Consider the following 14,085-nt stretch of genomic DNA (forward strand, 5'->3'; position numbering starts at 1 on the left):
GCTGCCGTGCCCTTGGACACGGCACGACACTAATTCTCGCCCTTAGTGTAGTGCCCGTGCCTGGAGCTTGGCACGGCAGCCCTACTCGGCACGGCACGGCTGGCACGCGTGCCTGATAGGGCCGTGCCTGTTAGTGCCGTGCCAGCACCGTGCTAGTGCCGTGTAGTGCCGTGCCGCCCGTTTGGAAAACTATAATCCCCGCTTCGCGTTCATCACAAACCATATATAATCGTGTACATAGGCACACGGTAGCCCGTGCCCAGCCTTGCCGATCATTGACAGACCAAATAAACCGGTACTGTGTGCAATCCAATGTCGACCAACCCGCCCCTCGCCGTCGTCCTCCTCGCCACCGCCGCCATGACCCTTCTCCTCGCTGCAACGTCGTCCGTCAGTCCGGCCGCCGCCGCCGCCACTGTTGGCGGCGGCAGGATGGTGTTCGTCCACGGCACGGGGACGAAGGTCGTCGCCGGCGCTCGTGGTACCGAGTGGCGGCGGCACTACCTGGCTCCGCGCGTGGAGGACGAGGTGGCGCCGGAGTTCGGCGGGATCCTGGCGACGACGGACTCGAGAGGCGGCGGCATCTCCGCTGGCGTCCTCAACAAGAACAGGCTGTTCTGCCCGAGCAGCAGCCAGTGCGCTGCCAAGGGAGGAGGCTCCTACACCCGCCCGTGCACTTACAAAAACCAGTGCCCGCACTGACCATGAGCTCGCCATGCATGTATGACTTGACGCCGCCGCCGCGGCCATCATTGTGTTGCTAAAAACTCAGCCAAGAGGCGATGCATGCGCATGCCTGTGTGTGTGTGTGTGTGTGTGTGTGCCGTGTGTGTTTATTTGTTCGTTGTTGCAGCCGCGAGCACAAATATGAACCAGTGAGTGCAGTGCGCCGGGAAGGCACAGGACGTGTGTGTTTGCCACCGTGCAATGGTGCGTGTGCCGTCGTAGTACGTGTGTGCTTCAACTTTGTTCACTCTTCCCCTGCATATGCATCACTAGATCGACATGAGAGCGAGCATATATACGCATCAACTCTTGTCTCGATCTGTCTGGTATACCACCATTAATTCTTTGGTTACGTATACCGTATAATATTATGAAAACAGTTTCGTATGCCACTTATTGTGGAGAGATATATGCTGTATCATATCAGTCCTCATTGGCCTGTCAGCAGCCCGTGCACAAACAAGTGGCATGTCGTCAGGTAGACGTGGCGGATGAAGTAATTAAGAAGCGGTAGCTAGCCTGTCCCGTTTGCTCCTTCTGTTAGTGCGCACAAAAGCATAGGCGGCATGCTGTTCAATTGCCCACTATATATGCACTATGTCGTCTATATGTGTTTGAGTGTTTCCAATCATATGCATATATACTCTACGTTGCCCGGCCGGGCTCAAGATATATGACAAAGTTTTGAGATTTTGACACTGTAACATTTTCGTTTTTATTTGACAAGTATTGTCTAATTATGGAGTAACTAGACTTAAAAGATTCATCTCGTGATTTACAAGTAAACTGTGCAATTAGCTATTTTTTAATCTATATTTAATACTTCATGCATGTGCCTTAAAATTTGATGTGACGAGGAATCTTATAAAATTTTGTGTTTTTGGATGTATCTAAACAAGGCCATAGTATATAAGAAGAGGGCAGCTAGGGAAAGCAAGCCATCCCAAGTGACTGCATGCGTGCCTGACTTAGGAGGAGGTAGTAGGAACGAAGAAGCAAACTAAACCAGTGCACACGATGGGTGGCACCTACCTGCCCCTCGCCGCCCTCGTCCTCGCCACCGCCGTCACCCTTCTTGTCGCCACATCTGCCGTTCCGGTGGCCGCCGCCGCCGCCAACAACAACAAGTATTACAGTGGCAGGATGGTCATCATCCGCGCACCAGGGGCAACGACGGTCGTCGTCTCTGCTGGCGGTGCTCTTAACAAGTGGCGGCGGCAGCAGCAGCGGCGGCGGCGCCTGGTGGAGGACGAGGTGGCGCCGGAGTTCGTCGGCCTGCTGGGGGCGGGCAACGGCGGCCAAGTCTCCTATAATGCCGAGAACAAGGACAGGCCGGTTTGCCTGCCGGACGGCTCGTGCGCCGCCCGGGGAGGTTCGTACACCCGGCCGTGCACGTACAAGGACCACTGCCCGCACTGACGTCCATGAGCACGTAGTACGTTCGAGAGGCGATGCATATGCATGCCTGTGTGTGTGTGTGTGTGTGTGTGTGTTCTCGTTGTTGCAGCCGCACAAATAAGTGAATAAGTGAACCCCAGTGCAGTATGTACGTGCGTGCGTGCATCAGCAGTTCGATCAGCCTGTTTGGTCTCACAGTATATATCCTGCATCTCGTCGATCTGTGTATCGTTCTTTGGCTAGTCTTGGAGTTGGAGCTCTTGGAGGCCGCGGATGTGAAGAGGTGATAAAGACTCTGTAGCTGCGGCACCGAGTTGGAGCGCGCAGACGTCTTAGTGTGAGAGACAACAACTCTGGGAGGATGAGGAAGGTTGGGTGGCCTGTGAATGCAAGCGCGTGTGTGGTTTTCTCAGGGAAGGTGAGATGATTAATTGCATATGAGGCTAGATATTTCTGAACTTTTTTTTTTACAGCACTCGAGTCGAGTGTGAAACAGAGCATGGATCCTACCTTACAGCTTCAAAAGATGGATTAGCTTTTACAAAAGATGGATTAGCTTTTACAAAAGATGGATTGCTATGAACTACAGCAATTCAATCCTGAATTTCAGCTTGTGTTTGCACAAGCTGAATTCCCCCTTGAAGCAAAGAAATCAACTGACACTCTGACAAATGTTGTAATTCCGTTTCAGTTATTTGAACTCATATTAAAGCTTCTCCAGGACCTTGTTAACCTTGCTTGAAATCATGTCACAGTGTGAAATCACCTGACTCATGCAGTGAGGTCGGGTTCCAGCTGGTGCCACCGAAATTGCAGGGCAGAAATTATTGTCCTTGCTTCCCTGTTTACTCAATTATTGTCCCTCACGTTGCTCTTGTTGCTTTCTCCTCTGTCTATTCTTGCACATGGAGCTCGTGGACCCAGCCATGAATTCAGCATCTGTCTGGACGTCCCAGTGTCTTTATGAAAAGACTTATTAAACCTCAAGTGAACAGGACGTCCGACGACCATTGATCTGGACCTGGACACGGAACCACAGCGAGCCGATCCAAGAAGCCGCGGCCACATCGACCCGAGTAGAAGGAGCTCCTTTAACCATGCAAGGCCTTGTTTAGTTCCTAAGAAGTTTTACAAAATTTTTCAGACTCCCCGTCACATCGAATCTTTAGACGCATGCATGGAGTATTAAATATAAACGAAAATAAAAACTAGTTACACAGTTTGGTCGAAATTGACGAAACGAATCTTTTGAGCCTAGTTAGTCCATGATTGGTCAATATTTGTCAAATACAAATGAAAATACTACAGTGTCGATTTACCAAAATTTTTTGGAATGACCTTGTTTACTTCCATACATACGTCTAAAGATTCGATGTGACAGAGAATCTGAAAAATTTTGTAAAATTTTTAGAAACTAAGCAAGGCCTAAACAAGGCCTACAAGATGGGATCGAAGAACCTTCAGCGAATCAACTTGGACTGACTGACTGAACTGTGCAGTCTGAAGAGGCCAATTGTCAAAAGTTTGGTAGCCAACAGGGCTTCACATTCAGTGTGTTTAACAGAGCTTGACTCTGAAAATTCAGGTTCAGTGTTCTTGACAATCTGCGTTGGACAGCTGATTTTGATATGTGATTCTACTTTGAAAAGCAGGGTCCTTTGCCTTCAAGACAAACTAGACCTATTTTATTGCTCCTATGTTCATTTGGTTTTAGATTATAGTGAGATTGAGATCCATCCGGAAAGCAATTATTGGAAATGCTAGCAGAGCAGAACTTTTTACTTACTAGCACTATTTCGTTCAGTCCTGTATCTCATGTGCTTTCGCATGCTAGCCATTTGGCCTACACTCTCAAAATGCAGCAGTTGCCTGTTCTATTCCTAGCGGCACACTCTTGCACACTTTGATTCAGCACAATGTAAGTTGACAAACTTAATTTGGCAAGCCAATTCAGTCTAGAGAACAACCTATATATCGTCTCAACTTAGACATTATCTAGCATAATCAATTGACAACCTCTTGAGTTAGCAATTTGCCATCATTTTGAAAGGGTCCATGTCGAGGACTGCCTAACCATGCAAATAACTCATAATAAAACTTTTTCTTGTTACAATGACATCAATTGCATTACTTTCTATTCCAGCCTTAAACATTTAACAGCGAAGAGCACAAAACTTGAGAGGTCATATAAGGCGGTAAACTAGTAATAGATGTTGCATAACTTACTTTGATTATGTCAGTGTCAACGTTTTCTTGTGACAATAGAAGAAATGCAGGAGCAGTAAAAACCTGCAAAAGCATGGAGATAATTATGAAAATCATGATATTAATTCGATGAGAGACAGGACATGAACAGATTCAATGCCAGTAGTATTAGGCCTTGTTTAGTTCGTGAAGAGAAAAACTTCGTGACACTAGCACTTTCGTTTGTTTGTGGTAATTATTGTCTAACTATGGACTAACTAGGCTCAAAAGATTCGTCTCGTCAATTTCGACCAAACTGTGCAATTAGTTTTTATTTTCGTCTACATTTAATACTCCATGCATGCGTCTAAAGATTCGATGTGACGGGGAATCCTGAAAAAATTTGGATGGATTTTTGGTTGAAAGTAATAAAGGCCTAGAACTGCATTCACCGCACTAGCCGTCGAGTCAAGGGAACGGGAGCCTCACCGCGCAGTGGGTGTCGGGGTCACCGAGCTGACGGACGAAGAGGCGCATGCTGCCGACGTCGAAGCCGTCGTCGGAGTCGTTGCCGGCGCCGCCGCGAGACACCGAGTGCTCATAGTTGCGCAAGCGCTCCATGTACTCGAAGAAATCCCCGGGTGGGCCCTCCCTCCGCCTCGCCTCCGGGCTGCGGCCATAGCGGACAGGCCGCGGCGAGCGCTGGGATACTTCGTGGGCGGCGGCGGGGAAGCGAGCGTTACGAGTCCTGTTTGGGAGAAATCAACGTTACGAGTCGAGAAAGCCACAACGATCGGAGTCCTCTATAATAGCCATTTTCTCCTCGGAAGGGACCTAACCTCCGTCGTGGCCGTGCTGCGGCGGCGGGAGGCGCCGGAGTCGCGGCCGTGATACTCAGATGCAGCGAATCAAGCAAGCGCCTCTCCACTCCTCGCTGCGGGATACAGACGAACGGAACAGGGTCCGGAAGGATAAGGAAGGGAGGGCGCCGGAGTCGGGCGGCAGAGCACGTGTGCGAGGAGGGAGGCATCTTCAACAAATTCAGCTTGAATGACTGAACCCTGCATCTTCTTCAGCAAGTGTCGAAGTTGGTAGACAACACAGCAGGGATTCACATTCTGAAGAGACCCCAAATTGCTCGATGGTATGCTTCAGTAAATTCAGTCCATTTCCATCTGTGGCTGAAAAAATTTTGTAAAATTTTTGAGATTTCCCGTCACATCGAATTTTTAGACGTATACATGAAGTATTAAATATAGATAAAAATAAAAACTAATTACATAGTTTGATCGGAATTGACGAGACGAATCTTTTGAGCCTAGTTAGTCTATGATTGGACAATATTTGTCAAATACAAACAAAATTGGTACTATTCACATTTTGCCAAATTTTTTGGAACTAAATAAGGGCCTTGTTTAGTTCCGAAAAGTGAAAAGTTTTCGGTATTGTAGCACTTTCGTTTGTTTGTGACAAATATTATCTAATCATGGCCTAACTAGGATCAAAAGATTCGTCTCGTGATTTACAGCTAAACTGTGTAATTAGTTTTTGTTTTCGTTTATATTTAATGTTTCATGCATGTGCCACAAGATTCGATGTGACGGGGAATCTTGAAAACTTTTTGGTTTTCAGGGTGAACTAAACAAGTCCAAGGCCTAAATGACGGTCAATTCCATCTGAGGCCTTGTTTAGTTCACCCAAAAACCAAAAAGTTTTTCAAGATTGTCCGTCACATCGTATCTTTCGACACATGCATGAAGCATTAAATATAGACAAAAATAAAAACTAATTACACAGTTTACCTGGAAATCACGAGATGAATCTTTTGATCCTAGTTAGTCCACAATTGGATAATATTTACCACAAACAAACGAGAGTGCTACAGTAACGAAATCCAAAATCTTTTCGCATCTAAACAAGGCCCGAATATGATGTTTTTATATCATTATATGTTGTCTGTGATGCTTCAGCAGCCTTTGTAAAAGTCGCATGTGGTCAGATAGACGTGACGCATGAAGTATAAGCCCTAGCGGGGCTGTATTCGGCCTTGTTTACTTGGAGAAAAATTTTAGTTCTGACTACTGTAATAATTTTATTTGTATTTAATAATTATTGTTTAATCATGGACTAATCTGACACCACCGTTTCCTCCATTTGTGCGCGCGCATGCACGAGCACGAACCCTAACCAACGCATGCTACTCAAATGGAACACCGACCCAACACCTAGACCTAGGGGCACCTTTAATTTATGCCTTTATGTTACACTGCTCCTCTGAACCTAAGGCATAGTTTAGTTCTTAAAATTTTTTAAAATTTTTCATCATTTTAAATCTTCGAACACATACATTGAGCATTAAATACAGATAAAAAATAACTAATTTCACAGTTTACATATAATTTATGAGACGAATCTTTGAAGTCTCAATGGTTAAACAATCATTACCAAATACAAACATAAGTGCTATAGTAGTCAGATCAAAAAAAATTTGCGAACTAAACGAGATCATCGTCAGCCAATTGTTGTGAGTGGTATATATATATATATATATATATATATATATATATATATATATATATATATATATATAGTCATTGGTCTGTCAGCAGCCTTTGCACAAACAAGTGGCATGTCGTCAGGTAGACGTGCCGGATGAAGTAAGCAGCGTTAGCCTGGCCCGTTTGGCTTTGGTCCTTCTGTTAGTGCGCACGAAAAGCATAGGCATGCGCTGTTCAATTGCTGCCAGCACCAAGGCCCAAGGGACACCTTTTAATCATATGTTCACTACAATACTCCATCTCTGAACCTACAACCTAGCTATCATTAGCCAATTTGTGAGTGTGCTCCATATTTGATTGGATGGGTTAGGCCTCGCGTTCGGTTATCAATGATCCTATCCCGGAATCATTCCTGGCATATCATTTCTTGAGTATTTTAAGTAGCACCGGAACCATTTCTGCCCAAACTAGGCCTGAAACATGCTAACCGAACGGCGCCTTAGTGATGTGATTCTAATCATGCATACACTGTGCTGGCCGGGCTATAAGAAGCAGCTAGTGAAGCACCCGGGACCGGCCGGCCAGCCCAAGTGACTGCATGCATGCCTTAGACGACGAAGGTACTAGCCAGTAGGAACGAAGAAGCAAACTAAACCAGCAGTGCACGATGGCTGGCACCTACCTGCCCGTCGCCGCCTTCCTCCTCGCCACCGCCGTCGTCGCCATTCTCGCGGCCACATCTGCTGTTCCGGTGGCCGCCGCCGCCGCCCACAAGTACAACGGCAGGATGGTCATCATCCGGGCACCCGGGGCAAGGGTCCTCGACGTCGACGACTCTACTGGCGGTGCTCTTAACAGGTGGCAGCAGCGGCGGCGCCTGGTGGAGGACGAGGTGGCGCCGGAGCTCGGCGGCCTGCTGGGGGCGGGCGATGGTCGCGGCATCGGCTACAGCGCCTTCGACCGGAACAGGCCGGTGTGCCTGCACGGCTGCGCCCAACCGGGTCAGCACTACACCAGGCCGTGCGCGGCCTCGCACTACTGCCCCAACACCGGCCCTCCCAGGCACGCACGCGCCGTGCATGTGTGAGCTAACATATATATATATATATATATATATATATATATATATATATATATATATATATATATATAGTTACCATGCCATCCAATTCCGATGGGATCACGACTAGTACGTGTGCGTGTCTCTGTGTGTGTTTCATGCGGTTACATGAATAAATTGGCGTGTATAAAAAAAATAGCTAGTGTTAGCCCATCGCACTGGCTACACATGCATTTTTTTGGTTACAAAATGACACACATGATGCATGTTTTTATTGATATAGCGGAAAATGCAAATAAACAGCCGTGGCAGACTACCTACACAAGAGAGGAAAACACCGACCGATCGACTAAAACTCTGCGACCGGTCAGCAACAATGTCAACACACATCATAGGTCTTGTTTGGCATAGCTAAGCTTCACTAGTGAAGTTGTTTTTTTAGAAAAGAGCTTCATAAGCAATTTTCTAGATAAAGCTCTAGATAGATTTGATTAGGAACCTTCACATTCCAAAGCACAAGAAATAGATTGTACCATTTTGGATGATAACGGAGGCTCGTCCTTTAAAAGTATCTAGAACCCTTAAGATATCTTTCCACCAAAAATCGATCCCTTCATATTATGCCCAGGAAGCTTACCATTAGTGTAATATTTCTCCTAGATCAGTTATGCCCACATCAGTAGTTTGTTGAAAAACTTGTACAATCATTTTCTAAATAACCACCCCACCTCTGCTATGGCTTAAATAAAACAACATAAAGTAACACGTGACTACATTTTAACTACCCACATATGCATTAAGAAACATGATCTAAAGTATATATAAAAATTTGGAAAACAAAACAAAATTTAGATTCACGATTTTTATGCATGTGATGTAGCGAGGCCCACCAAATTTAATGACAAGATTTCAAACTAATTGCATAACTGAAAGATACTTAGGTGCCATGCAAAGTAAAATACAAATATGGTTGAAAACCTATAAATTAGTCTCTTACAAAAAAAATTAATTATTAAGTTTATTATCATTGGATATAGATTATGAAATGTCTATTATAGAAAATCATAAAATCTAACATACATAGTTTTTGGTTAGTCAGATGTATTATTATAGAACATTATATCTCTTAAAATTCTACCCTGTACAAGATCGAGAGTTGATGGACTAGTTAGCCCATAATCAACTTATTTTTATCCATAAGATGGGCTAATTTTTAGCCTTGGGATGCAATCAAGCCCTGAGTCAAGTTCGGTTCTTCTAGTACAGACAGGTTACAGGGCTGAGGATTGAAGATCGAAAAACATATTTATATATGAATTGTTGGACCGTACTAGGTTGTATCTAAACAAAAAAGTTGTACAAATAGTTGCATTTGACGTATTCTGCGGCATTGACTTCCTAGTAAATGGTGGTATATTTATCAATAATACGAGAGTCGAGAGAAATAAATAGCCAAACTATAGATTGTCTCCAACCGCTTACCTATCACGGTACCCAAAACCAAATATACATCCTCAATGTGGCTTTAGGTGAAGAAGTGAGGGTCCAACAGACTACGCAAACCTAAGACGCAATTTGCATCGCGGTGGAGTTGGAACCCAAATATGCATCTCTCTCTCTCTCTCTCCTCGACCTAATTCTCTGCTACCCGCCGATGGTGGCCGTGAACACCGATCGCCAACGAACCTAGCACCACGAGGGCAAGCTCCATCGGGACCACCATCGGACCGGCGATAAACTTGATCGGGCGAACTCCGCACACGAGCGTTGTATCGCGAGGGCGACCTCCGTCAACGGATCCACGAGAGTCCGCTTGCGGGAGCATCCGCGAGCGTCCACGAGGGCGCCCGGGATTTCGCGCGCATCCTCTGACAGGCAGCCGTGAGATCCGCTCGAGCTCGGCATTCGCTCAAGGTGGAGGCACTCCTCCTCGCGGCGGCTCACGAGCTCAGCCTCGGTAACCTTCAGGGTCGGGGCGGCGACGCAAGACGCCTTGCACACGGTGGCCTTGGACAGCGTCGACGCGGACACAGCGATGGCGGCGGCCTCAGCCTTAGCGAGGCGGCTGGTTTACGCATGCTGGTCGTGCCTGGTGAGGATGATGAAATCTGTCGGCCGTGCAGCTCCGTGCTCCGGGGCTTTTTGCCTTCCCTGTTGGAGAGGTAAAATTTTTGGGTCCCTCGTTCTTTCATTGTGCTTGACCTAAATCATGAAATAGGTATTGTGTTTAGGCATCTTCTGTTGGAGATAGTCTTATTGTTTGACTAGGTGAGTGCCCGTGCGTTGCGACGGGAAAACACTCATAGTTGATACCACACAAAATCAATTCAAACGAAGTATTCTATTAAACTTTATGGGGGTACTTTTGTTGTATAGTATCATACACATGTGTGTGTTCAAATAAAAATGTAGCATCACTTGCCCGATTCCATGAGATGATACTAATTGTACAACAGATTCAATGAACACTCTAAACATGTTCGGCTACATGAAACCAAACATAGCCCGTCTAATAATTATTACCTTAAAAAGTATACAGCTAATTACATGTATTTTAAGATGACTTGCAATTACAATTATAATATAACTACTGGTTATGATATACTAATAATCTTTTCTATAACAGGAGAGAAACGCTTCATCCATGATTAGCTAGTCGTGGCACCAGCAGGCTGCAGTAAATTGGAATAAGAAACTTTTTCTTTGATACCCGCATTGTCATCCAGGAATTGTATCATGTGTCCTTTGCTTTATTGCAAGTAACAAAATAAATTGATTCAAATCTAGCTAAATTGTTATGAATAAAAATAGGTGAAAAACCATGTTCGGAATTGAAGTAAATTCAGTGTAAAAAAATTGGATAGGCTGAGATGACATAGACATTGTTTGTCTGTGTTGCTGGACACCATGCCAATATGGTTGACAGTTAGTGGCTCTCAGGAGTAGTTGGACTGGATGCCACACAGTTCAATCATACCAAAATCCTAGCAAAACCGTATGCTAAAATAGAAGTGCATCCGACATGTGCATAATGCATGAAAATAGAAGATCATAAATCGACAAAATCAATCACAAGATCAAAAGAATTGGTGGAGTTCCCATACTTTGAATCCCGTAATAGATGCTCCTGGATGGTAGGATCGAGGCCACCTCCTGGATAATATGGGCTCTTGCATCACTTGCACATGTATGCTTCTACGGGTTTGCTAGGTCCATGGTACATTGTGGAGATATCAGTTATCAGCTACCATAAGCAAGCACCACTGCTTATGGTAGAAAGTCATGGTACTGTAGAGTTATTTACTCATCATCGCAGATTGACAAGAAAAGAAAATATGGATTAAGACTAATGTGTCGAACATATTTTGATTATATAATCTGCATTGGTGATGATATCATGAGAAATCTTAGTTTGTTTCGAAACACACAAAAAAGCTATCAAATCTATAGTTTGCTCCTAGCATGCCAGAATCAGAGTACAGTATTAGGGAAAAACCTATTTCCCACTCCATGGGGTGACCATTTAGGATTTGAAGCTACCACCATTATAATTTATATTTTCCAATTCATTCAGTAACCTTGACTTCTATCACACAACTAAGATATTAACTCATAAATATCCTACACCATAGGACGCACAAGCTCATCCAAGGCATCCCTGCACACTTGCCAATGCCTCATAACGAACTGCACAAAGTCGCCAATGAGACATGTCAGTGCCATTCCTGCGCTCACAGCTACAAATCTAGGCAGTATGCACATATGAGGAACATCACCTCACTGACTTATAAAGTATCGTTGAATCTGATATTGTAGGTTTTGCTTTTTAAAGTGCGACAAATTAGAAAGAAAAGCTGACAATTTAAAGATGCATGATTTCTGTATCAAAGTATCCTTCAACAGACTGACACTTTAGATGTGCTTACATCAAAAAGGGAGATAATTCATTAACACAGAGATGAAGAGGATCAAATCTAGTTATTGACGAAGCACAGAAGCAGGTCACTAAAAAGAGCACAACAACTCAAAACACTCTCTACAAGATTGGGAGAACACGTTACAAGATTAGGAGCAAGAGAGCGCTTACAGGAGGACCCTAGAGAGAAACCCGCCCATCATCTTGTTTGCCCACTCTGCACACGACCAGATCCGCCAAAGCGACGAACACAAATCAAAACACCATCACCGTACCAACACATTCCGAAAGGGAAGCCACAGAGAACCAAGTGTACCTTAGAGAAACCTTGCAAGAGAGGGATCTGGACAGGAGAGAAACGACCGTGGCGGTGGATGGACGGAACAGTCAGACGGAGCCGTACCTCTGGCATGCTAAGTAGGGCCTGTAGGGGAGGCGTTCAAGAATGGGCCGGTGCAAGGCGACTTTAGCGGAGGACGAGAATCAATGCCAGACATTGACAAATCGACAGCCTATTAGCATGGTTCACTATCTGAAGAAAAAACAGCAAAAAACATCCATCAGATGGTGGAGGTATTGCAGTTAGCTATTTATTAAATGAAACCTCCATCTCTACTATCAAAACAAAAATGAAATTGAAAATACAAACAAATTCAAAGTGCAAAAAATATGTAGGTTGGAGATTGAATGGTACACATTTCTCTGATTCCACATATCTATGCACATATAAGTTAAACAGCTGAAAAAACTGATAATGAATTTAGAGTGGATAGATAACTCAGGACAAACAACAGTCTTAAAGGAAGCATATAATTTCAAGATGTGACTTGAGCAAATATAAATTCAGGAAGCAACCAGCATGATAGTGTGATTCATCCAATATCTCTTCTGTTCAGGTCAGATCAATAGATTGGAGATGACCTGAGCAGATGCTTTACATAATGAACTATCCATTTGCAACACATGTCATCAGTATTCCTAGTAAAGTTGAATAAATAAATATTTAAAATAATTCGTTCTCTATTGGACCATTTTAGTTCTACCACATTTGTATAAATCATGTTGATAGAGATGGTAATTTTTTCAAAAGCACGCTAACTTGCAAATCTTGCATCTTGATGACGGCAACATTAGTATATGACAGAAGTTTTTCTTCTGACAGCCATGGCCTCTGCTCAAGCATAACCTGCTTGACTGCAGTTCAATGTGTGTATGATATCAGAACAATGGGTAGAAGCACAAATAAATACCATGAGAACAAATCAGACATGGGAATATATTTTTCATGTATCAAGAAAATAAACATGATAAGACTGCACAATTAACTACCATTAGAGATTGTTACTCTAGTAACCGGTGCGTATTAAGATGCACAAACAAACAAAAAATTATGGACAAAAATTCAGAAAAGCATACATGTAGCTCTGTGTGTGAATGGGACAATTCGAACACATTGACCTTTCAATGAATCCTAAGGTACCCATATGTGAACGGGTAGTAAAAAAACTGCAATCTATGCGATTCAGGGAACCAAGTTGCAACTAAATATTAAATTACAATTTACAAGCGGCTTACCTATCCGTGAGCAGAATCCGTTGCTGCGCGTCGGCCCTGATTCGTCAACAGCAAGAGCCTTCACCGTTGCATCCCTTAGACCAGTGCACGTGATCTAGGTGGGGCGCAGATGATACAAGTGGGGCATTGGGGAAGGCGATCTGGAGACTTGACATGTGTGGGAGCGGATCTGGTTTGCAATGCGGAGGGTGAAGAACTGGGTCTGCTGGGGCTATTGTAGAGAAGGCCGGATCGTGGCGATTGGTCTGGATTGCAACATCGGGGTCTGGTCGAGCGTTACATCCGCCTCCACCCCGCTGACGCCGACGCCGGTCCTCGCCGTCCACCCCTAGAGCGGGACCTAGGGTTCCCGCCGAGGCTCGAGGTGGCCAGCCATGGTCCGCGTCCAGGCGGCGGCGTCGGGGTCTTTTAGTTGTAGAGGCCAACCCTGGTCTTCACTCCACAGTCCATGCACCCCCGAAAAAAGTAGTAGTGGAGTAGGGGTGTGCGCCCAGCCGCGGTGAGAAGGACCAAGCCAGGCGGCAGCGAGGACGGACGAGCGAGGCGCCTGGAGGCGGCGCTGTGTAGCAGAGTAGGCCCGCGTGCCTGCGGAAGTGTAGCGCCCCCTTGGCCCTCGCCCGTCGCCGGCGAGAACGTGAGATACGCAACGGAGGCACAGAAGGATAGCGCGACGAGGACGCCGCCGGGCAAACCCCCGAGCTTGGCGTGTTTTCGTGTTGTCTAATCGC

At 45.2% G+C, this 14,085-nt stretch overlaps 3 protein-coding genes and 1 long non-coding RNA gene across 5 annotated transcripts; 2 read left to right on the forward strand and 2 right to left on the reverse strand.

Annotated features, from left to right (window-relative positions):
• On the forward strand, positions 1,613-2,346 carry LOC110429870. The gene has a single exon (XM_021446567.1). The coding sequence runs from the start codon at positions 1,744-1,746 to the stop codon at positions 2,143-2,145; it is 402 nt and encodes a 133-aa protein (XP_021302242.1). The 5' UTR covers positions 1,613-1,743; the 3' UTR covers positions 2,146-2,346.
• LOC110429869 lies at positions 2,556-5,513 on the reverse strand. The gene is made up of 4 exons (XM_021446566.1): positions 5,148-5,513; positions 4,798-5,056; positions 4,351-4,413; positions 2,556-3,213 (listed from the first exon to the last, which is right to left on the reverse strand). The coding sequence occupies exons 1-4, from the start codon at positions 5,336-5,338 to the stop codon at positions 2,974-2,976; spliced, it is 753 nt and encodes a 250-aa protein (XP_021302241.1). The 5' UTR covers positions 5,339-5,513; the 3' UTR covers positions 2,556-2,973.
• Positions 7,359-7,922, forward strand: LOC8074238. Its single transcript, XM_002442316.2, has one exon. The coding sequence runs from the start codon at positions 7,474-7,476 to the stop codon at positions 7,891-7,893; it is 420 nt and encodes a 139-aa protein (XP_002442361.2). The 5' UTR covers positions 7,359-7,473; the 3' UTR covers positions 7,894-7,922.
• On the reverse strand, positions 9,262-14,085 carry LOC110429891. 2 transcript variants are annotated; one of them, XR_002447082.1, is made up of 4 exons: positions 13,358-14,085; positions 12,099-12,314; positions 10,971-11,999; positions 9,262-10,068 (listed from the first exon to the last, which is right to left on the reverse strand). It is a non-coding gene; the product is annotated as an uncharacterized LOC110429891 (long non-coding RNA). The 2 variants fall into 2 exon arrangements; XR_002447083.1 differs by lacking the exon at positions 9,262-10,068 and adding an exon at positions 10,193-10,538.

This window comes from Sorghum bicolor, chromosome 8, assembly GCF_000003195.3.
Source record: "Sorghum bicolor cultivar BTx623 chromosome 8, Sorghum_bicolor_NCBIv3, whole genome shotgun sequence".
Taxonomy (NCBI): domain Eukaryota; kingdom Viridiplantae; phylum Streptophyta; class Magnoliopsida; order Poales; family Poaceae; genus Sorghum; species Sorghum bicolor.

Coding starts and splice junctions, on each gene's coding strand:
- LOC8074238 (XM_002442316.2), top strand. CDS start 7,474: ATGGCTGGCACCTACCTGCCCGTCGCCGCCTTCCTCCTCGCCACCGCC.
- LOC110429869 (XM_021446566.1), bottom strand. CDS start 5,338: ATGCCTCCCTCCTCGCACACGTGCTCTGCCGCCCGACTCCGGCGCCCT. Junction 5,057..5,147: donor GCAGCACGGCCACGACGGAG/GTTAGGTCCCTT, acceptor TCTCCCAAACAG/GACTCGTAACGCTCGCTTCC. Junction 3,214..4,350: donor TTGACACTGACATAATCAAA/GTAAGTTATGCA, acceptor GCATGGTTAAAG/GAGCTCCTTCTACTCGGGTC.
- LOC110429870 (XM_021446567.1), top strand. CDS start 1,744: ATGGGTGGCACCTACCTGCCCCTCGCCGCCCTCGTCCTCGCCACCGCC.